At 52.1% G+C, this 24,240-nt stretch overlaps 1 protein-coding gene across 1 annotated transcript in view; it reads right to left on the bottom strand.

Moving 5' to 3' along the window:
• The window catches only part of COL5A1 (collagen type V alpha 1 chain), a 399,673-nt gene extending 376,673 nt beyond the window's left edge, over positions 1–23,000 (bottom strand). Inside the window, exon 1 of the mRNA XM_075324352.1 lies at positions 22,961–23,000. Coding sequence (XP_075180467.1) covers positions 22,961–22,985 — 25 coding nt within the window. The 5' untranslated portion in view covers positions 22,986–23,000. The remainder of the gene's footprint in view (positions 1–22,960) is intronic.
• Between the last annotated feature and the right edge of the window lie 1,240 nt (positions 23,001–24,240).

Below are 24,240 nucleotides of genomic sequence, written 5' to 3' on the forward strand. Positions count from 1 at the left end.
CGCAAAAAAAGCAGTAAAACGCACAAAAACGCAGCGTCAGAAAAACACAACGTGCGCACATAGGCCAAAGGGGTTTTCTGGGTTGAAAAGAAAAAAGTTTGCAGTCACTATGTGACAGTGTGTACACGTCCTCTATATTCAGAGTGCTAATTGCAACCTCCTGCTCTGTGGCCTCCCTTCTAACAGTCTCGCACCCCTACAATCTATTCTAGACTATGCTGCCCGCCTAATCCACCTGTCCCCCCGCTACTCCCCGACCTCTCCTCTCTGCCAATCCCTTCACTGGCTTCCCATTGCCCAACGACTCCAGTTCAAAACACTAACCATGACATACAAAGCCATCCACAACCTGTCTCCTTCCTACATCTGTGACCTAGACTCCCGGTACTTACCTGCACGCAACCTCAGATCCTCACAAGATCTCCTTCTCTACTCCCCTCTCATCTCCTCTTCCCACCATCGCATCCAAGATTTCTCCCGCGCCTCCCCATACTATGGAATGCTCTGCCACAACACATCAGACTCTCGCCTACCTTGACAAGCTTCAAAAGGAACCTGAAGAACCACCTCTTCCGAGCCTGCAACTTGCCGTAACCCTCAGTCTGATACAACACCGCACAACCAGCTCTACCGTAACCTACTGTATCCTCACCTATCCTTGTAGACTGTGAGCCCTCGTGGGCAGGGACCTCTCTCCTCCTGTAGACTGTGAGCCCTCGTGGGCAGGGTCCTCTCTCCTCCTGTAGACTGTGAGCCCTCGTGGGCAGGGACCTCTCTCCTCCTGTAGACTGTGAGCCCTCGTGGGCAGGGACCTCTCTCCTCCTGTAGACTGTGAGCCCTCGTGGGCAGGGTCCTCTCTCCTCCTGTAGACTGTGAGCCCTCGCGGGCAGGGTCCTCTCTCCTCCTGTAGACTGAGAGCCGTCGCAGGCAGGGTCCTCTCTCCTCCTGTAGACTGTGAGCCCTCGCAGGCAGGGTCCTCTCTCCTCCTGTAGACTGTGAGCCCTCGCGGGCAGGGTCCTCTCTCCTCCTGTAGACTGTGAGCCCTCGCGGGCAGGGTCCTCTCTCCTCCTGTAGACTGTGAGCTCTCGTAGGCAGGGTCCTCTCTCCTCCTGTAGACTGTGAGCTCTCGTGGGCAGGGTTCTCTCTCCTATAGACTGTGAGTCCTCGTGGGCAGGGTCCTCTCTCCTCCTGTAGACTGTGAGCTCTCGTTGGCAGGGTCCTCTCTCCTCCTGTGGACTGTGAGCTCTCGTGGGCAGGGTCCTCTCTCCTCTTGTAGACTGTGAGTCCTCGTGGGCAGGGTCCTCTCTCCTCCTGTAGACTGTGAGCCCTCGTGGGCAGGGTCCTCTCTCCTCCTGTAGACTGTGAGCCCTCGCGGGCAGGGACCTCTATCCTCCTGTACCAGTCTGTGCCTTGTATTGTTTATGAATATTGTACTTGTCCCTATTCTGTACACCCCTTTCACATGTAAAGCGCCATGGAATTGATGGCACTATAATAATAAATAATAATAACGGACGTTCATGTCACCACATGTATGGGATTTGCACACGTGGTGCCGCCTCCCAATGATCTATAGAGTGACTGCTGAATTTTCTTTTCACCTCAGAAAATGTCTTTAAAAAGCCGCCTGTCATCAGATTAATGCCGCCTGAGTCACAGGCAGCAGAAATCAGACACTTGGACGATTGTAGGCAGCCACCGTGGTGAGAAAACTTACTGCCAGCCAGGGGCTATGGGGGGATTCACATGGTTTGTCACGGTTTTCTAGGGAAAAACAATTTAAAAAGTCAAAAAATTTGGTGCAACATGAAGTTATAATAACATTTTGCGAATGTTGGCGTTTTCACAAGAGCTGAAAGACGCATGACTACACCCGCTGGCAAATTCTGCAAAAGTGTTGGCAATTCTTATGCTAGAAGTTCTTCTCCATTCCCTGATTGCTCAGTCATTTCTGGTAAGGCGCATACCACTGAGGAGATTTGCCGAATTCATTAAGAGGAGGTGCATCGTACTCCAGTAAAGCCCTTATTACCACCGCCAGTGTTAATGAATCAGCCGCTATGTGTCTCAGCTGACTAGTCCAAAAGGCTGAACCCTGGTGGCTTCTCCTTGGCCCAATCCCGTTGACTGTGAGGTCTCTTCTTATGTAAATGTGCCGCCCTGGCAAAACCAGGGTGTCACAGAGGTCTGCATACATCTTTATAGTGCAGATCTCACACTCCCTTGGGGAGTTTCCCATACCAATACACACCAGCCAATCAGGCCCCACTCGCCCCCTCCTCAGGAAAACGGGAGGGGGAGAGAGGAGCTTGGAGAGAGAGCAGAGTTTAGTTTCAGTCAGTCTGCTCGCTGGAGGGGAGAAGTCTGGAAGCAGCTCCCGTGGGGAGTTAGGAGAAGTGGTAGTGAGGGCCGCCTCAGAAATAGGCCAGCCGCTTGTGGGCCCGAAGTGGACCGGGGAGAGGGCAGTGGCCTCTCCCCGGTGCCGACTGTCGGCAGACACAAACAGGCAGGAGAAAAACACCCGAATTACACACACGGGTGTGGGACCTGTCCTCACAGCAGCCGTGGGCACCAGTTAGCAGCAACTTGGTTAATTCTTGGACTCGTGTCAGTTATTACCTTATACTGTAAGTACTCCTGCACCACTCGGTCCAAGGCGTGGACTGCACCCGTTACTCCCCAATCCATCACACCGGGGTCCCGGGAGATCAACACCCTACCCGTGGAGGGAAAATCACCACCTTGCTGCCCATTACCATCCCCGGGATCCTGTGACCGGCAGCGGCGGTGCTCCATTACCTCACCGCATACCACGGGTGGCGTCACGGAACATAGACTACCAAATCTCCCCTGTATATAATGCCCCTTTTGTTGTGGTGCCTGGGATCACAGACCGGGTCACGCCACTGTGATACCTTCAGAAGCGACCCCTTGGCCCGGATCTGAGTACCCCCTATCCCTGGGCGACACAAACTCATTAGTCAAAGCGATCAGGGCCGGGAGAAGCCGTCGGGGACCTGCCTCAGACTAGCCAGCCAAATGACATAGGCCACGAATCATTAACAACAGCGATGAGGGAGCGTGTAGGAGTCCGGAGCATCTATGGAGCGGCGTGCAGAAATTCTGCAATTTATCTAAGAATTTATGCCAGATTTCTGACAAAATTGCCTTGATGAATCGGGTCATAGTGTTTATTTATTTCTCTTCACAGAGGCATTTACAGGATTATTGCACTATTATTGTGATCGGTCTAGGATGGTGCCATATGAACATTGCCAAACATTGAGTGAGGAATATTCTGTCGGACAGAGGCCATAAGGTTGCACAACGTTCTGCTACGTGACTGTAAGGCGATGTGCGCACGTTGCGGTTTTTCATGTGTTTACACAGCGTTTTAAACTGCAGCGTAAATGCATGCGTTCTGCTTCCCCAGCAAAGTCTATGAGAAGTCAGCAAATTCCATGCGCATGTTGCGTTTTGGATGCCAAATTTTTGACAAAATCCATGTGTTCTAAAAAGCAACATGTCACTTTTGTGCGTTTTGGATGCTTTTCTCTGTCTATGGTAGAGCAAGCATCCAGAACGCATGCATTCTGCATTCAAAATGCATTAAAAATGCATCCAAAATGCAGCGGTCTGGCTGCGTTTTGAAACGCACATGCAGTGACAAAACGCTGTAATATTTGTCAAGGCAGAACGCAACGTGCACAGATACCCTGACACTAAAGGGGGCTTTACACGCAGCGATATCGCTAGCGAGCGTACCCATCCCCGTTGTTTGTGCGTTACGGGCAAATCGCTGCCCGTGGCGCACAAAATCGTTAGGAGCCGTCACACGTACTTACCTGCCTAGTGAAGTCGCTGTGGCCGACAAGCCGCCTCCTTTCTAAGGGGGCGGTTCGTGCGGCGTCACTAACAGGCCGCCCAATAGAAGCAGAGGGGCGGAGATGAGTGGCCGTAACATCCCGCCCACCTCCTTCCTTACACATTGCCAGCGGCCGCGGGTAAGCTATAGTTCGTCGTTCCCGAGGTGTTGCACGTAGCAATGTGTGCTGCCGCAGGAATGACGAACAACCTGCGTCTTCAACAATCAACGATTTTTGGAAAATGAACGACGTGTCAACGATGGACCATTTGGTAAGTATTTTCCATCGTTAACGGCGGCTCGTTGGTGTCACACGCAATGACGTCACTAACGATGCCGGATGTGCGTCACGGAATCCGCACGGAATCCGCACGAAAGTCGCTGTGTGTAACGGGGCCTTAACAATATCTCAGTGATAGGCAGATTATAGAAGCATTCAGCGAGCTCTCTCGGTCATTAGGTAAGCCCATGCTCAAAAAGCAGAACGTTCGCGCTGTGCATCCTGCGAGCGGCTAGGTGATGCATTAAGGACGCACCGCAAAAAGACGCTTCTGGGGCTAAACTGATCTGACAGCAACAGGAAAGATCACATTCATTGCTATTAAACATTAAAGGGAACAACACAGGGGAATGTGCGACCACATAGCTCATATACAATTCTCTTTGCTTTGTAATATCCTAAACTAAGAAGCGACACCAGATGGTGCGAGCAATGACCTAGTGGTGCTCAGAATACATAAACCTGTATGCAAAGACCAGGCAATCACAACATATACATCTTATATCACCCATCTGTGGGTGGTCGGAGGGGCAGCCCAGAAAACAAAAATTACATATCTTCATAGATAAAAAATAATAACCAAATAAAACCACCAGGACTTCTCACCTATTTTCCAACAACTAAAAAATAAATATATTTAGACCTCCTCCTACTGCTGCTTTTGAACAGCTTTTTTTGGATAGGTACCCTCCTGCCCATCCAGTCTCCTTGCTGTACAACCGGTTTCTGGACACGGTGACTACTAGAGGTTCACAACTTCTTTGCTTCACCAAATGGGAGGATGATCTGGGGAGACGCCTTTCTGAGGGTGACCGTGCTAAGATCCTACTGTTCACTAAGCACTCTTCTATGTGTGCTCCGACGCAGGAGAGAAGCTACAAGATCTTGATACGGTGGTATAGATGCCCGACGACAATTAAAGCTATGTTCCCCGGTTCATCGGACACCTGCTGGAGATGTCTGAGAGAAAGAGGCTTGTACATACATATGTGGTGGCAATGCCCCTCTATTAGGGCATTCTCGAGAGACGTATTCGTTCTATTTAACAAAGTTTCTGGAATGAGGATTCGGCCTACCCCTGAGCTTGCCCTTTTGTCTCTAAAGCGGGCTTTACACGCTACAATAAATCTTACGATGTGTCGGCGGGGTCACATCGTAAGTGACGCACATCCGGCATCATAAGTGACATTGTAGTGTGTGACAACTACGTGAGATTGTGATTGAACGTTAAAACGTTCATCGCATGCACGTCGTTCAATTCCTAAAAATTGAACGTGAGGTTGTTCAATGTTCCTGAGGTAGCACACATTGCAGTGTGTGACACCCCAGGAATGATGAACAGATCTTACCTGCGTCCCGCGGCTCCCGCCGGCAATGAGGAAGGAAGGAGGTGGGTGGGATGTTGACGTCCCGCTCATCTCCGCCCCTCCGCTTCTATTGGCCGGCTGCTGCGTGACGTCGAACGTCCCTCCCACTCCAGGAAGTGGATGTTCGCCGCCCACATCGAGGTCGTATGGACGGGTAAGTACGTGTGACAGCAAATAATCCTTTGTGCAACACGTTCAACAAATTGAACGTGCCGCGCATACGATGGGGGCGGTTACGATCGCATACGATATCATATGCTTAATCGTAACGTGTAAAGCAGGCTTAAGTGAGCTCTCCATTGCTAAATACAAGAAGAGCATCCTTAGGCATTTTCTGGCAGCCGCCAGGAGGCCGATCCCCAGATGGTGGAAACAGGTAGTGACACCTTCTAAATCTGATCTGGTTTCAGAACTTAACGAGATTTTTAGGATGGAGGAACTTATAGGACAGGCAACAGACACTTCAGAAAGGGTGCTGAAGGTGTGGACCCCCTGGATTATGTACAGAGAATCTGTGGAATTTGGACTGTGGATTGCAAGTTAGTCAACCATGTCTAGTATGGGGTGACAGAGAGAAGTGAGGCTTGAACCTGTAATGCAGGGCTCTGTTTTATTTTTCCCTTTTTCCTCTTGTCACAAACCACCGGGGGGGGGGGTCACTCATAAATCCCCCGCGCTGGCTACCAGTACGTCACAATCGGGGGGTAACAAGAGGGGGGTCACCCCTCCTTTATACCTCCCGACCGACAGACAGAGCACGTGACGCGCTCTCTAGCGCCCCTCTTATAGTCAGGCCAATTATGGAATTGCCCGACAATAAGCAAGGAGGCCGCTATACTACTTATGCCGATTATTGAAGGGTCCCCGGTGAGAGTAAGGTATATATTCCCCCGACCTCCGCGGGCGGAATATATAAAATCTCCCCGAATCTCACTGGCCTCCCCACAATAATCCTTGGCACAAACTCGCTGCCACCAACCGCTTCACGGTAACTATTAGCCGAACACACAGACGTGGGATTCAAGATCGAGATAACAGAACAGCCCAAGATTAATTATATAATTTAATCAGCCTAAAGCACACTAGAAACTACAATATATACAATAGGGAATCTACAGAATATACATATGTCAGAGTACAGTTACAGATAAAGCATGGTTTACAGACAGGTATACACAGTTCCAGCAGTTACCTTGTTGCGTCTGGCCACAGGGGGGCGCTGTAGGCCAGGTTTCTAGGATCCTTCCCACAGATGTTTCCTACACGTGCCCCCAGCGAAAAGACACTGGAAAATGGCCGAAGTAGGGTTATCAACCTGGACAGATCCAGGTCCCCTCCTACCTTAGTGACCTCACAGGGAGCACTGCTCCACCCCTGGCTTGAGTTATGGACAATATCCCAACATGGAATATGGGCCATAACTTTGCCTGGGAGCGTCGTAGGCGGATGCCAACGCTCTCATTGTGACAGTTATGAATTTAGCTACAGAACGAGGGGACTCATGACCTGTCTGCCAGTTCCCCATTGGCTGATATCACGCCTGGGGCATTTCCCAATGTCCTGCTCCCATAAAAAGGGGGTGCCGGCATCGTCCACATGCGGAGACACCATTTTTATGGTTGCCATATTTATCGGAAATATGGCTTGCGAGATATGAACCATTTTTTACTGGAGTCGTTCTGTCTGGCTATTTCCATAGCCTTGCTAATGAGATACAACTCTTGTTACAGGGTGACGGCAGGGAGTCATCCTGTGTCCATTGTTCCCACACCACCTCATTTCCATATCACAGGACATGGCCATGGAGGTGTAAGTGGAACACTGAGAACAAGAAGGGAGGGGGCACTGCCAGGGAGTGATGAGGGATTATGACTGGAGTCATAATTCATCTTCATATCCCGGGATTTGCCTCACACCTCCCCCCTTTTGAGGGCGCTAGGGGGCAGCACACTCCGGTGTTCCCCCGTGCGCCCGTCCGCGACCTCTCCTTGTCGGGACAGCCCGTCTGCGTTACCGTGGTCACGGCCCCTTTTGTGGCGAATGGTGAAGTTGTATTGCTGGAGCGCAAGGCTCCATCGCAACAATCGCCCATTCGTCCCAGAGACGGTGTGCAACCAGCTGAGGGGATTGTGGTCCGTCTCCACGATGAAGTGGCGCCCGTATAGATAGGGTTGCAGACGCTGCAGGGCCCACACTATGGCCAGGCACTCCTTCTCCATCGTGGAATAGGCAACTTCCCTTGGTAACAGCTTCCTGCTCAGGTACAAGACTGGGTGCTCTTGGCTCGCAGAGTCCACCTGGCTGAGCACCGCACCGAGGCCGAAGTCACTGGCGTCGGTCTGTACTACAAACGGCCGCGTGAAGTCGGCTGCCTGTAGCACGGGCGGGCTGGACAGGGCGTCCTTTAGGGCCCGGAAGGCTGTCTCGCAGTCCATTGTCCAATCGACTGCAGAGGGCAGCTTCTTCTTGGTGAGGTCCGTCAAGGGCTTTGCCAGGCTACTATAGCATGGAACAAACCTCCTATAGTACCCAGCGGTCCCCAAGAAGGACATCACCTGCTTCTTGGTCCTGGGGGTGGGCCAGGATGCGATGGCCTCCACTTTCTCAGGCTCGGGCTTCAGTGTTCTCCCACCTACCCGGTGACCGAGGTACTGGACCTCGCTCATGGCCAGCTGACACTTTCCCGGCTTGATGGTCAAACCTGCCCGGTGGATCCGCCTGAGCACCTGTGCTAGATGCTCTAGGTGGTCCTCCCAGGTGGGACTGAAGACGGCAATGTCATCCAGGTACGCGGCCGCGTACCCTTCAAGTCCCTTGAGCAGGGTGTTGACCATCCGCTGGAAAGTGGCAGGGGCATTCCTCATCCCGAATGGCATCACCGTGGACTCGTACAGTCCAAATGGGGTAATAAAGGCAGAGCGTTCCCTGGCCTTGCGAGTCAGGGGGATCTGCCAATATCCCCGGCTCAGATCCATGATGGTCAGGTACTGAGCCCCGGCCAACTGATCGAGCAGGTCATCGATGCGTGGCATTGGGTACGCATCGGCGACCGTGACCGCATTGAGCCCCCTGTAGTCCACGCAGAACCGAGTGGTTCGGTCCTTCTTAGGGACGAGGACTACAGGCGAGGCCCAAGCGCTGTTGGATGCCTGGATCACCCCCAGCTTCAGCATCTCGTCAATCTCCTGGCACATGTGTTGCTGCACCTCCAGGGAGACCCGATATGCTGAACGCCGGATCGGGGGATGATCCCCAGTGTCCACGTGATGGACAGCCAAGTCAGTCCTTCCGGGCTGGTTGGTAAACAACCCCCGGAAGGGGTGTAGGGTGGCCCACAGCTGGGACCGTTGGTCCTCCAAGAGCTGGTGGCCAACCTCCACATCCTCAATGGATCCGCCTGCCCTAACCTGGGCTAGCATATCCAAGAGGGTTTCCGCTTCTCCCTCCTCGGGCAGGTTGCACACGGGGAGCGCACATGCCTCCCGCTCATGATGTGCCTTCATCATGTTCACATGGAAGGGCTTCCGCCTTCCACGGGCAGGGTCCAGGGAGACCAGGTACGTCACAGGGTTGAGCTGCTGGTACACGAGGTATGGGCCTTCCCAGGCTGCCTGAAGCTTGTCCTGTGGTACGGGGACCAGTACCCACACCTTTTGACCCACTTGGTAGGTCCTCTCACAAGCGTTCTGGTCGTACCAACGCTTCTGATCGGCCTGGGCTTGAGCCATATTGTCGTGTACCAGTTGCGTCAAGGCCTGCATTTTGTCCCGGAAGCGCATGACATACTCGATAACCGACACTCCAGGGGTGGCCAAATCCCCTTCCCAAGCCTCTTTCACCAGAGCCAGGGGGCCCCGCACACGTCGCCCGTACAGGAGCTCAAACGGTGAGAATCCTGTTGAGGCCTGTGGAACCTCCCGGTAAGCAAATAACAGGTGTGGGAGATACCGCTCCCAGTCACGCCCATGGGAGTCGACCAACATCTTAAGCATCTGCTTTAAGGTGCCATTGAACCGCTCGCACAGGCCATTAGTCTGTGGATGGTACGGGCTGGCCACCAGATGTCGCACCTGGACTTGCTTACAGAGGGCCTCCATCAGCTGGGACATGAATTGGGTCCCCCGGTCAGTGAGCATTTCCTGGGGAAAACCCACTCGGGAGAAAATCTCCAGCAATGCGGTGGCCACCTTGTCAGCCCGAATGGACGACAAGGCCACTGCTTCTGGGTACCGGGTGGCATAGTCCACTACCGTCAGTATGAAGCGTTTCCCGGAGCTGCTGGGGATGGCCAGCGGGCCGACCAGATCCACAGCCACCCTCCTGAAAGGCTCATCGATGATGGGCAGAGATACCAGTGGGGCTTTGGGGCGTGGCCCCGCCTTCCCCACTCTCTGACAGGTTTCACACGAACGGCAGTAGGCAGCCACATCGGCCCCCATTTTTGGCCAGTAGAAATGCTGGTTTAACCTGGCCTTGGTCTTAGCGATCCCTAGGTGTCCGGCCATCGGAATCTCATGTGCGATCCGCAACAACTCCGTCCGGAACGGATAGGGTACCACCAACTGTTGGTCCCTGGGCCACGCCTCCGGTGAACCCTGCTGGACCGTGGCCCGGTACAGCCGTCCTTGGTCCCAGACCACTCGCTCCGGGTCCGAGTCCGAGGGAGGCTGTGCCGCCTGCTCCTTAAGAGCTTTCAGGCTGTCGTCAGCTTCTAACGCTGCCTGAAACCCCTGACTAGATGTGGCCAGAATCGACGAGACTGTCACATCTTCAGTCAGTACCCCGGGACCTGTGTCCTGGCCTCCACCTGACTCGGCTGCCACTTGGTCAGAAGGGGAAGAGCTATCGGACCTCCGGGAGGCCCCTTGGCTTCCAGCACTCCCACTGCGGGTGACAGCGGCCACAGCCGCTGCGACCGTGGGTCGTGCCTGCTCCTCCTCCGTTCCTGACCAAGTCGCCGGTTCAGGCAGACCTACCTGGCTTCCTGACACCCCGGTTGTGGGGGAACCATGCACCGAGATCTTACCTGGGAGCACTTCCGCTCCTGGACCGGCCCCAATCTCACCTGCCTGTTCCCCTCCTGCAGCAACAGAACCCCGCTGTGAAATCTCTGGGGACCCCACATTTGCTGTGGTAGCCCCCACCCCACACACTGGTCCTCCCCCTGCAGCACCCTGCTCTCTGCTTATCCCTGCAGAGGGCAGCAGATCCCAGCTCACAGGCTGGTTACTTGTAGAGGCATTGTCACACCTTTCTCTGACCCCCTCCCCTCCTGTCACAGCTGCAGCTGCGTGTGTGTCTATGGTGTCTATGCAAGCAGAAATATCAGAGTTCACTCCCTCCTCCCTTACATCATTCATAGATGACACATTAACATTGTCCGGAGGCATGTCAGCACTGGCTGAAGGTTCAGCCCTTGGTTGGGGCCCAAACTGGGAGGTTATCTGCCCCAAATCTGTCCCAAGTAGCACGTTTGCGGGGATCCGATCAGTTACCCCCACCTCCCTCACCCCTCGCCCTGCGCCCCAGTCCACATAAATGTCAGCAACAGGCAGCGCCGGGTCAGTGCCTCCAATCCCGGAGACAGCGAGGGTTTTTCCAGGGATCAAGTCTTGGGGGGACACCATCTCAGGCCGCACCAGAGTCACCTCCGAGGCGCTGTCTCGCAGTCCTATGGTCACAGACCGGCCGACGGTGACAGGTTGGAAGCTGTCCAGGGACCTACCACCACCCCCACCCACACAATACACCTTGGGCGGCCCTTGGGACGGGGACGGAGCCGGGGCCTTGGGACGCTGAGGGCACATGGCCTTGAAGTGTCCAGGTAGGTTGCACTGGTGGCACCGTCTTGGTTCCGCCACGGGCCTGGAGAGGGGAGTTGAGGGGGACACCCCCTGCAGTCTAGGGGCAGGTGGGGCAGTCGCAGAATTCATCTTACCCCCTCTCCAGGTGCTGCTGGTGGCCGCTCTCCTGGCCTCAGGGGCCCGGTTGTTGGTGTAGTCATCGGCAAGGGCAGCTGTAGCCGTGGACCCCTTTGGCTTCTGGTCTCGGATGAACTGGCGGAGATCCTCAGGGCAGTTCCACAAGAGTTGCTCCGTGATGAACAAGTCCAGGATCTCCGGTCCGGTGGAAAGCTGCAGGCCTTGGGTCCAGTGGTCGGCAGCTCGGGCAAGTGCCCGCCTGTGGTCAGCCCAGGAGTCCTTTGGTCCCTTCTGTAGGCTCCGGAACTTCTTGCGGTAGGACTCTGGAGTGAGGTTGTACTGTTGGATCAGGGCCCGCTTGATGGTGTCGTAGCCCTGATCTGCCTCAGCAGGCAAGTCCCCAAGGATATCCAGGGCCTTACCCCTTAAACGGGGGGTCAGGTATTTGGCCCACTGGTCCTTGTCCAGATGGTGCTGCAAGCAAGTCCGTTCAAAAGCAGTCAAGAAAGAGTCCAAGTCTCCATCCTTCTCCAGCACTGGGAAGTCCTCAACACGGACCTTTGGAAGTTTGGTGTCTCGAAGGTCACATGTGGCTGATGAGGGCCGGAGCTGAGCTAGCTGCAGCTGGTAGTCACGGTCTGCCTGTCGCTCTCGCTCTTCACGCGCTGCCTGCCGCTCTCGCTCCGCAGCCTCACGCTCTGCGTGCCGCTCTGCCCTGCGCTCTGCCAGGAGTTCCTTGTAGCCCTTCTGGTCTCCAGCCTGGAGAAGGGCCATAGCCATTTGAAGAAGGCTATCCGAGCCTCCCAGGCTCGGTGGAATGGCACGTGGTGATCTGCGGCACGCTGCGGAGCCTGGTGATTCACTGTCCCTTTCAGAGCGGAGGGCTGGCATCTGGCTCGTTGAGGAACCTTGGGTGAGCTCCTCCTCATCTTGTCCAGCAGTGCCAGGTTGCGCAATGTCCTCGGCAGAACGGTTTTCTGGCGTCGAGCTCCTGGAGGACTCGTGGGCAACCTCCTCATTGCTGTCCACAGCACCGTCCTCCCTCTCTTCGGCTCCTGCCTTAGCATTGGCCAGTTGCATAGCTCTGCTCCGGGTGCCATCAGCCATTCTTGCAGACTTTTGGTCACTGACACAGAACTGACACCTGATGCCTCCACACACCTTACAGTATCTGCACTCTGACACTCTAGTGTTGAGCTAGTCTGAAGACCCCAGCAGCCACAGCTGCTGCAGGCAGTCTTTAGTGTCTGGGAGTATGGGTCTCACACTCACACACACTATTATCTCGATCCCACCGCTATGCCACCAATATGTCACAAACCACCGGGGGGGGGTCACTCATAAATCCCCCGCGCTGGCTACCAGTACGTCACAATCGGGGGGTAACAAGAGGGGGGTCACCCCTCCTTTATACCTCCCGACCGACAGACAGAGCACGTGACGCGCTCTCTAGCGCCCCTCTTATAGTCAGGCCAATTATGGAATTGCCCGACAATAAGCAAGGAGGCCGCTATACTACTTATGCCGATTATTGAAGGGTCCCCGGTGAGAGTAAGGTATATATTCCCCCGACCTCCGCGGGCGGAATATATAAAATCTCCCCGAATCTCACTGGCCTCCCCACAATAATCCTTGGCACAAACTCGCTGCCACCAACCGCTTCACGGTAACTATTAGCCGAACACACAGACGTGGGATTCAAGATCGAGATAACAGAACAGCCCAAGATTAATTATATAATTTAATCAGCCTAAAGCACACTAGAAACTACAATATATACAATAGGGAATCTACAGAATATACATATGTCAGAGTACAGTTACAGATAAAGCATGGTTTACAGACAGGTATACACAGTTCCAGCAGTTACCTTGTTGCGTCTGGCCACAGGGGGGCGCTGTAGGCCAGGTTTCTAGGATCCTTCCCACAGATGTTTCCTACACGTGCCCCCAGCGAAAAGACACTGGAAAATGGCCGAAGTAGGGTTATCAACCTGGACAGATCCAGGTCCCCTCCTACCTTAGTGACCTCACAGGGAGCACTGCTCCACCCCTGGCTTGAGTTATGGACAATATCCCAACATGGAATATGGGCCATAACTTTGCCTGGGAGCGTCGTAGGCGGATGCCAACGCTCTCATTGTGACAGTTATGAATTTAGCTACAGAACGAGGGGACTCATGACCTGTCTGCCAGTTCCCCATTGGCTGATATCACGCCTGGGGCATTTCCCAATGTCCTGCTCCCATAAAAAGGGGGTGCCGGCATCGTCCACATGCGGAGACACCATTTTTATGGTTGCCATATTTATCGGAAATATGGCTTGCGAGATATGAACCATTTTTTACTGGAGTCGTTCTGTCTGGCTATTTCCATAGCCTTGCTAATGAGATACAACTCTTGTTACAGGGTGACGGCAGGGAGTCATCCTGTGTCCATTGTTCCCACACCACCTCATCTCCATATCACAGGACATGGCCATGGAGGTGTAAGTGGAACACTGAGAACAAGAAGGGAGGGGGCACTGCCAGGGAGTGATGAGGGATTATGACTGGAGTCATAATTCATCTTCATATCCCGGGATTTGCCTCACACCTCTTACTTAAGGTTTCTATTCTATTCTTTTTGCTATTGCTACTAGCTCTTCGATAATGCTTTAATTTGAAAATAGATCAATATCGCTGTTTTTACTCATATACTGAAATCCACGTATGGTTTTACCTACTAGATATGTCATTCTCGGTTTCCTTTTTCTTGGGTCTCTTTAATAGTCTTATGTAATCACTTAAAAAATGTCTTTGAATGTTTTGTATTGACTACATTTTCTTTAATAAATCTTGATTTGAACAAAAAATAAATATATATGTTTAACGATGCAAAAACTGTTTAGTGTTAACCAGCAGAATACGTAAAAGCAAAAAAACAAAAAAGTCCCAATAGCAGCTGTGCCGTTTACGTCAGCCATTTAATAATGATGACGTATTTAATCTAGCTACCTCATATTGTCCATGGAGAAGAACACTGGAGCGGGCAGACATCCGTCATGGGTGACCTAGCCTAGTCTAGCCTGGGGTGGTAGCATAAACCTGGACATTACATCGACCCTATGGAAGGTCGGAGAGACGGACCGTCCCCGGCCAGCGTCCGCGCCCCTGCTAATCACAGAGCACAACACAAAACTTGCAGAAAAATAGAAAAGTTTAGAAGTTTAAAGACCACACTCGGGAAGTAATGTTTTCTCAAGCATAAAGCTTTGAATCTGGCTTCAATCTCTCATTTTGCTCTAAAAAGTGAGAGCCAAGGAAGAAGGAAGCCAAAGAAAAGATTCGCTTATTACAGTTCCAGCAGCAGGATGAAAACATGATGCCATTCCGTATGTTGCTCCCGAAAACGCTGCCAACGCGTTCTGTCCTGGATAACGCGGCACCGGCTGACAAGTTACTGTACATAGAGTCTCAGGATCTCTCTATCCCAGTAAATATATACATCCCATGTTCCAAAATACAGACTAAAAGGCTCAGCAATACAAACATTTTCTACATATGGCCACAGACCCGGATTTATCCAATACTCCATGTGCCATTCGACTGAAAATTAGAGGAGATTTTTTCAGCTAATGCTATTGTTCCAATAGTGGTTTAGGCTAGGTTCACATTTCCGTTTTTTATGATCAGTCACAATCTGCGGCTCTGATAAACAACGCAATCCGTTTGGCGGATTCCGTTGTTCCCATAGACTTGTATGAGTGGCGGATTGTGACTGATGCCCTTGCGTTGCATTCGCCGCCCGACTGATCAGTCGTGGAATGACAGACCATCGGGCGGCAGGAACGCAGCATGTAACGTTTTATGAGCAGCGGAATCCTTTTGATTTCGCTGCGCACACTCTCTCTCGGCGGCCGAACGATCAGCTGATCACCCGGCAGCCGCCTTCTGTGAGCGATCAGCTGATCTCCCGGCAGCCGCCTTCTGTGAGCGATCAGCTGATCTCTCAGCGGCCGGCTTATGAGAGCGATCAGCTGATCACCAGGCTTCTGTGAGCGATCAGCTGATCACCCGGCGGACGGCTTTTGAGAGCGATCAGTTGATCTCCCGGCCGCCGGCTTCTGTGAGCGATCAGCTGATCTCCCGGCTGCCGGCTTCTGTGAGCGATCAGCTAATCGGCCGGCTTCTGTGAGCGATCAGCTGATCACCAGGCTTCTGTGAGCGATCAGCTGATCACCCGGCGGACGGCTTTTGAGAGCGATCAGCTGATCTCCTGGCCGCCGGCTTCTGTGAGCGATAAGCTGATCTCCCGGTGGCCGGCTTCTGTGAGCGATCAGCTGATCTCCCGGCTGCCGGCTTTTGAGAGTGATCAGCTAATCCCCCGGCGGCCGGCTTCTGTGAGCGATCGGCTGATCACCCGGCTTCTGTGAGCGATCAGCTGATCACCCGGCGGACGGCTTCTGTGAGCGATCAGCTGATCTCCCGGAGGCCAGCTTATGAGAGCGATCAGCTGATCACCCAGCGGCTGGCTTCTGTGAGCGATCAGCTGCTCTCCCGGCGGCCAGCTTATGAGAGCGATCAGCTGCTCTCCCGGCGGCCAGCTTATGAGAGCGATCAGCTGCTCTCCCGGCGGCCGGCTTATGAGAGCAATCAGCTGATCACCCGGCCGGCGGCTTTTGAGAGCGATCAGCTGATCTCCCGGCGGCCGGCTATTGTGAAAGATCACTCGTTTTACAACGGAATCCGCTTTCTCGTGACAATGAATTCCAATTCTTGTCACCCGTTCTACAACGCATCAGTCACAAGCGTCAAGCAACGCATGTGACTGATGGAAAACAACGGAAATGTGAACCTAGCCTTAAAAGGACGATATCTGGTGGCCATGAAAAACTAGAGGATTCATTTCACAATATAATGCAATCGGAAGCAGTCAGACAGTAAGTCATAGGGGTCTCTGCAGAAGATCGGCGCTGTGCATCCTCGCAGCCGGCTACATGAGCACTGACAGAAGACCAGCTACATTACATCCAGAGATACGCCAAGGACCCAATGACTTCAATAGTTACCCAATATGAGTTTAGTGTCCGCTCTCACTTCGATAAGACAACCCTATTAACCCCATAATTATGTGGCTACTTTTGGCCAAAGGTTATATGCACAAAAAATGCTCAGGCTACATACACCGTCATGGCCAAAAAAGTGTTGGCACCCTTGAAGTTGTTGCACAAAATAAGGCATTTCTCTCTGAAATTAATTGCCATTACACATTTTGTTATACGCAGGCTTATTTCCGGTGTATTGCAACAACAAAAAAAACGGTGAAAAAAAAAAAGGTAAATTGGACATAATTTCACACAAAACCCCGAAAATGGTCCGGACAGAATTGTTGCCCCCTCATCTTAATATTTGGCTGCGCCCTATGGAATATATAACTTCCATCAGTCACATCCTATAACCGTCCACAAGCTTCTTCCTCCTGGAATCTCGGACTCTTCTTTATAAATGTCTCCAAGTCTCTCATATGTGAAGGCGTCTTCTCTCCTCTTCTCCTACCAGCAATTTTCTCTTTCCACAGGTGTCATGGGGTTTAGATCCAGACTCATTGCTGCCTCTTCAGAACTCTCCAGCGCTTTATTTCCATCCATTTCTGGGGCTTCTTGAAGTGTTTGTGGTCATTGTCCTGCTGGAGACCCCTGGCCTAGGACTATACCCGGCTTTCTGACACTGGGCTCTACATTGCCACCCAGAGTCCTTTGGTATCTTCATATTTCATGATTTCTTGCACAGTCAAGAACCCCCAGTGACAGAGGAAGCAAATCAACCACAAACATCTCTTCCCTCCACCATAAGTGACTGTAGGTGCTGTGCTCTTTACTTTGTAGCTTCATTCTGTTTTCGGTAAACAGTAGACTGATAGCTTTACTAAAAAGTTCTATCTTGACTCATCTGTCCAAGAGATTCTTTCCCAATAGGATTTTGGTTACTCATGTATATTTTGGCTTTTTATCTGCCTCTGGGTCAGTAGTGGGGTCCTCCTAGGTCTCCTCCAGAGCGTCTCATTCCATTCAGATGTTGATGGATAGATCGCACTGACACTGAAGCCTCTGAGCCTGTAGGACAGCTTGAATTTCTTTGGAGCTCGATTGGGGCTTATCCACCATCCGGACTATCCTGCGTTACAACCTTTCAGCAACTTTTCTCTGCTACTCACGTCCAGGGACATTAGCTGCAGCGCCCTGGGCTGTAAACGTCTGTATTATGATGCACATCATGGACAAAGGAACATCAAGATCTCTGGAGATGGACTTGTAACCTTCAGATTGTTGATATTTTTCAACAATTTTGGTTGTCAAGTCCTTGGACAGTTCTTTTGTCTTTCTTTTCTCCATCACTCAGTACAAAGATTAAGTCAACTTCTCATTTTATCTGGTTTCGAGTGTGATTTTCATATTTCCCACACCTGTTACTTGCCAGGTGAAGCTGAATGAGCATTACATGCTAGAAACAAAGTTGTTCATCCACTATTTTGGAAAGGTGCCAACAATTGTGTCAGGCCCATTTGGGGGATTTTGTGTGAAGTTACGTCCAATTTGCCTCCACCCCCACCCCTCAGTTTGGTTTTTTTTGGTTTTTTTTATTGCTCCAATGCACACAAAGGAAATAAAAATGTGTATAACAAAACTTGTGAAATTACAATAATTTTCTGGGAGAAATACTTCATTTTCTTTATCAGTTTCAAGGGTGTGAACACTTCTGGCCAAGACTGTATGTGGCTTATGTCTTAAAATCTGAAAAACAGGATTCAGATGGAACCTCCGACGGAGCCATTCACTAGGAGTCAGACTGAGTTACTTTGAGCTCTGTCCGGAAAGGTCCGATTTTTTTAGGTGTGCAAAAAGCACAATTTACCATGCCTGCCTAGAAAAGGTTTTATGACGCACAAGTTGTCCCCGTCTACCTCAATATTAGTGAATGGCTAAGTCGGGGATTCGGTCCGAAATATATTTTTCAGAGATTCAGATTGAAGCAAAAACAAATGTGATCTGCACAAAGCCGAAAAAGATGGGAGCGCAAAAGGACTCACTTATACTCGCCTTATTATGATGAATGGCTCCAATTGGACTCCCTTTGTTACACGTCCCCTCCAAAAAAAAGGACTAACTTTCAGAATAAATGTGATGGGTGACAGCAGAATTAAGCATTTTGTACATACATTTAGATAAAGATGCTGAGTGTCATCAAGATAACTGGACATTCGTTCTGCAATTTAATTTTTAAAGGTATCCATAGCCAATATAGAAAAAGGAGGCTGATCCCCCCCCAATAAAACAAAACAATATTTAACTTTTTTTTCATTTTTTAGCAAAAGGAGTCTAAACCAGAAGAACAGTCCGGGTTTAGGTCAGGTTAATATGTTGTTATTATTATTATTATTATTTATTATTATAGCGCCATTTATTCCATGGCGCTTTACAAGTGAAAGAGGGTATATGTACAACAATCATTAACAGTACAAAACAGACTGGTATAGGAGGAGAGAGGACCCTGCCCGCGAGAGCTCACAGTCTACAGGAGGAGAGAGGACCCTGCCCGCGAGAGCTCTCAGTCTACAGGAGGAGAGAGGACCCTGCCCGCGAGGGCTCACAGTCTACAGGAGGAGAGAGGACCCTGCCCACGAGGGCTCACAGTCTACAGGAGGAGAGAGGACCCTGCCTGCGAGGGCTCACAGTCTACAAGAGGAGAGAGGACCCTGCCTGCGAGGGCTCACAGTCTACAGGAGGAGAGAGGACCCTGCCCGTGAGGGCTCACAGTCTCCAGGAGGAGAGAGGACCCTGCCCACGAGGGCTCACAGTCTACAAGAGGAGAGAGGACCCTGCCCACGAGAGCTCACAGTCTACAGGAGGAGAGAGGACCCTGCCCACGAGAGCTCACAGTCTACAGGAGGAGAGAGGACCCTGCCCGCGAGGGCTCACAGTCTACAGGAGGAGAGAGGAACCTGCCCGCAAGGGCTCACAGTCTACAGGAGGAGAGAGGACCCTGCCCACGAGAGCTCACAGTCTACAGGAGGAGAGAGGACCCTGCCCGCGAGGGCTCACAGTCTACAGGAGGAGAGAGGAACCTGCCCGCGAGGGCTCACAGTCTACAGGAGGAGAGAGGAACCTGCCCGCGAGGGCTCACAGTCTGCAGGAGGAGAGAGGACCCTGCCCACGAGGGCTCACAGTCTACAGGAGGAGAGAGGACCCTGCCCACGAGAGCTCACAGTCTACAGGAGGAGAGAGGACCCTGCCCGCGAGGGCTCACAGTCTACAGGAGGAGAGAGGAACCTGCCCGCGAGGGCTCACAGTCTGCAGGAGGAGAGAGGACCCTGCCCACGAGGGCTCTCAGTCTACAAGAGGAGAGAGGACCCTGCCCACAAGGACTCACAGTCTACAGGAGGAGAGAGGACCCTGCCCGCGAGGGCTCTCAGGCTACAGGAGGAGAGAGGACCCTGCCCACAAGGACTCACAGTCTACAGGAGGAGAGAGGACCCTGCCCACGAGGGCTCACAGTCTACAGGAGGAGAGAGGACCCTGCCCACGAGGGCTCACAGTCTACAGGAGGAGAGAGAGGACCCTGCCCGCGAGGGCTCACAGTCCACAGGAGGAGAGAGGACCCTGCCTGCGAGGGCTCTCAGTCTACAGGAGGAGAGAGGACCCTGCCTGCGAGGGCTCACAGTCTACAGGAGGAGAGAGGACCCTGCCCGCGGGGGCTCACAGTCTACAAGAGGAGAGAGGACCCTGCCTGCGAGGGCTCACAGTCTACAAGAGGAGAGAGGACCCTGCCCGCGAGGGCTCACAGTCTACAAGAGGAGAGAGGACCCTGCCCGCGAGGGCTCACAGTCTACAGGGACTGGGTGATGGTACAATAGCTGAGGACAGAGCTGGTTGCGCAGTGGTGTACTGGACTGTTATTGTAGGTTGTAGGCTTGTCGGAAGAGATGGGTCTTGAGGTTTCTCTTGAAGCTTTCCACGGTAGGGGAGAGTCTGATATTATGGGGGAGGCACAGGAGAAATCTTGTACGCGATTGTGGGAAGAGGAGATAACAGAGGAGTAGAGAAGGAGATCTTGTGAGGATCTGAGGTTGCGTCTAGGTCACAGATGTAAGTAGGAGACAGGTTGTGGATGGCTTTGTATGTCATGGTTAATGTTTTGAACTGGAGTCGTTGGGCGATGGGAAGCCAGTGAAGGGATTGACAGAGTGGCGAGGCTGGGGAATAGCGAGGGGAGAGGTGGATTAAGCGGGCCGCAGAGTTTAGGATAGATTGGAGGGGTGCAAGAATGTTGGAAGGGAGGCCAGAGAGCAGGAGGTTGCAGTGGTCGAGGCGGGAGATGATGAGGGCATGCACTGTTTTTGCTGATTCTTTGTTAAGGAATGTACTGATCTGGGAGATATTTTTGAGTTGTAATCGGCATGAGATGAAGGCTTGGATGTGTGGCTTGAAGGATAGAGCAGAGTCGAGGGTCACTCCAAGGCAATGAGCACGTGAGACTGGGGAGAGTAAGCAACCATCGAGTTTGATGGAAAGGCTTGTTGGAGGAGATGAGTGAGGAGGAGGAGGAAAGACAATGAACTCTGTTTTGGCCATGTTAAGCTTTAGGAATCGCGCAAAGAAGGATGAAATAGCAGACAGACATTGTGGAATTTTGGTTAGTAGAGAGGTAATGTCAGGTCCAGAGAGGTAGATCTGTGTGTTGTCATCATTTACAGATTTCTGCTTCATTAAGAAGCCGTCTGTCACCATCTGCAATAGCAATGAGAGGTGCAGACACAGCCTCCGCTGTTACATTGTGCCCGAACATGCAATAATGAGCTCAGCAGATGTGTTATAAACGCAATGTTTCGGAAAGAGCTACTGAATCTGTACTACCTAAGCCATTAATAAATATATCCTTTCCCCATTCATAAAGCTGCCAATACTCCACTTGTTTTAGCAGTCGCTGTGAACCTGTGCTGGGATTTCTATATCATCACTACATAATATGGTGCAATCTTCATATTATGATGGGGAGACATAAGGCCCTTTAGTTGGTCTCATGATGAAGGCGTGCAGCCAACGCCGAAACGCGTAGTCCTAACTTTATATAGTTTATAGCCTCCAACTTTGCCGACTAGATGTCATATAATTTGTAATAGATGAAAATAAGCATTTATATTTTATACAACATAATGGACCTCTGACATCAAATTGTCTCTGCTGGATACGGCTTTGCTTTTTTTTTCCGAAATATCGGACACCACGAGGTTATATCGTAAACCAAGATTATCATAAACCAAGATTAATTTTCTTTTTTGTTTTTTTTTTTCCTCTTTTTTGGAAAATTCCACTTTGCATCAATACAAGATTTCACAATTTAAGTCTACAGGAACCATTAACATTGCAAATACATTTACCGTATTTTTTGTTTTATAAGACAGACCGGATTATAAGACGCACCTCAAATTTAGAGGAGGAAAATATGAAAAAATTATTTTTACTGTTAAAATGAGGGTCCGTCTTATAATCCTAGTGCGTGTTAATCCTATGGCTCACCGGGGGGCAGCGGCGGTGGTGGAGCGGCTCAGGAAGGTGACAGGAGGCAGGGTCAGCGATACTGCAAGCTCTGAGGAAGGGGTGTTGTGGCTCAGGAGGGTCGACGATACTGCGGGCTCGGGGGTGTCGCGGCGGGCGCCATTGATCTGCTGGCGGGCTGCGGGTGCCATTGATTCGCCGGCGGGCTACAGGGGTGTCACTGCAGTGGAGCAACTCGGTAGGGTCACAAGACAGGGTGTCTTCTCGGCGGGCGCTGTTGATCTGACTGCAGGGGTGTTGTGGCAGGTGCCATTGATCTGCAAGGGGGCTGCAGTGTGTCACTGCAGTGGGGCGACTCAGTAGGATCACAGGACTGGGCGTCTTGGTGGTGGGCAATATTGATCTGACTGCGGGGGGTGTTGATTTGCCAGTGGACTGCGGGGGTGTCACTGCAGTGGAGTGACTCATGAGGGTCACAAGACGGGGTGTCTTGGTAGCGGGCACCGTTGATCTGACTGTGGGGGTGTTGTGGCGGGTGCCATTGATCTGCCGGGGGGCTGTGGTGTGTCACGTCACTGCAGTGGCGTGACTCAGGAGGGTCACAGGACGGGGTGTCTTGGCGGCGGGTGCCATTGATCTGACTGCTCCATTAAATTGTCAGCGTTTGATGACACAGACTTCAAGAAAATCGCCGTGGAGGCGGTGCATGTGCAGATAGGACTCCGTGGCCATTTTCTTGAAGTCCATCGCGTCAACCGTGGGCTATTCAATCGAGCCCACAGTCAGATCAATGCACCCGCCGCCAACACACCCCATCCTGTGACCTTCCTGAGCCGCCCCAATGCTCCTCCGAGTCCTCAGTATCGCCAACCCTACCTCCTATAAACCCGCTCCACAACCGCCGCCCCGGTAAGCCATATCTGAACTGTAAAACGCACCCCCATTTTCGTTGGAAAGAAAGTACGTCTTCTAATCAGGAAAATACGGTACTTACAGTTTCTGTCTAGAGCTCCATTCATTCCATGGGGCTTATGCTCACTAGTTCTTGAATGAGATGATTTTTATTGCACAAAACCACTTTACATAGTTTTCCTTGGTTCAACAGGAAGAGAAAATAACAACATGAGCTAGAAATTAGTTTAAGACATTCATGGTATTTGTACATGGAGAAGTCAATAAATCAAAATTAATAAAGCAACAGGAATTGGTTGTAACTAGCCTATGGGTAGCAACGATATTCATCCGCCCGACCGAGCCCATGCTCATTGATTGTTCTGTCAAAAGGGCTTTCATTTCGATTATTCCTTTTCTATTTTCCAATAGGACTAAGAACAGAGAGCATCGATCCATCTGTTATTACTATAAGGAAGGCAACTTGGGAGGATCCAACCAGGGGCCGCACAACAACTCATATTTACGCATGGATTTCTCTTCTGATGCGCTCCCCTCCCTTCTGATGCGCGCCCCTCTCTCCTGATGCGCTCCCCTCCCTTCTGATGCGCTCCCCTCCCTTCTGATGCGCTCCCCTCTCTTCTGATGCGCTCCCCTCTCTTCTGATGCGCTCCCCTCTCTTCTGATGCGCTCCCCTCTCTTCTGATGCGCTCCCCTCTCTCCTGATGCGCTCCCCTCCTTTCTGATGCGCTCCCCTCCCTTCTGATGCGCTCCCCTCCCTTCTGATGCGCGCCCCTTTCTCCTGATGCGCTCCCCTCCCTTCTGATGCGCTCCCCTCTCTTCTGATGCGCTCCCCTCTCTTCTGATGCGCTCCCCTCTCTTCTGATGCGCTCCCCTCTCTTCTGATGCGCTCCCCTCTCTTCTGATGCGCTCCCCTCTCTTCTGATGCGCTCCCCTCTCTCCTGATGCGCTCCCCTCCCTTCTGATGCGCTCCCCTCCCTTCTGATGCGCTCCCCTCCCTTCTGATGCGCGCCCCTTTCTCCTGATGCGCTCCCCTCTCTTCTGATGCGCGCCCCTCTCTTCTGATGCGCTCCCCTCTCTTCTGATGCGCTCCCCTCTCTTCTGATGCGCTCCCCTCCCTTCTGATGCGCGCCTCTCTCTTCTGATGCGCGCCCCTCCCTTCTGATGCGCTCCCCTCCCTTCTGATGCGCTCCCCTCCCTTCTGATGCGCTCCCCTCCCTTCTGATGCGCGCCCCTCTCTTCTGATGCGCGCCCCTCTCTTCTGATGCGCTCCCCTCTCTTCTGATGCGCTCCCCTCTCTTCTGATGCGCTCCCCTCCCTTCTGATGCGCGCCCCTCTCTTCTGATGCGCTCCCCTCTCTTC

Source organism: Anomaloglossus baeobatrachus, chromosome 9, assembly GCF_048569485.1.
Source record: "Anomaloglossus baeobatrachus isolate aAnoBae1 chromosome 9, aAnoBae1.hap1, whole genome shotgun sequence".
Lineage (NCBI taxonomy): Eukaryota > Metazoa > Chordata > Amphibia > Anura > Aromobatidae > Anomaloglossus > Anomaloglossus baeobatrachus.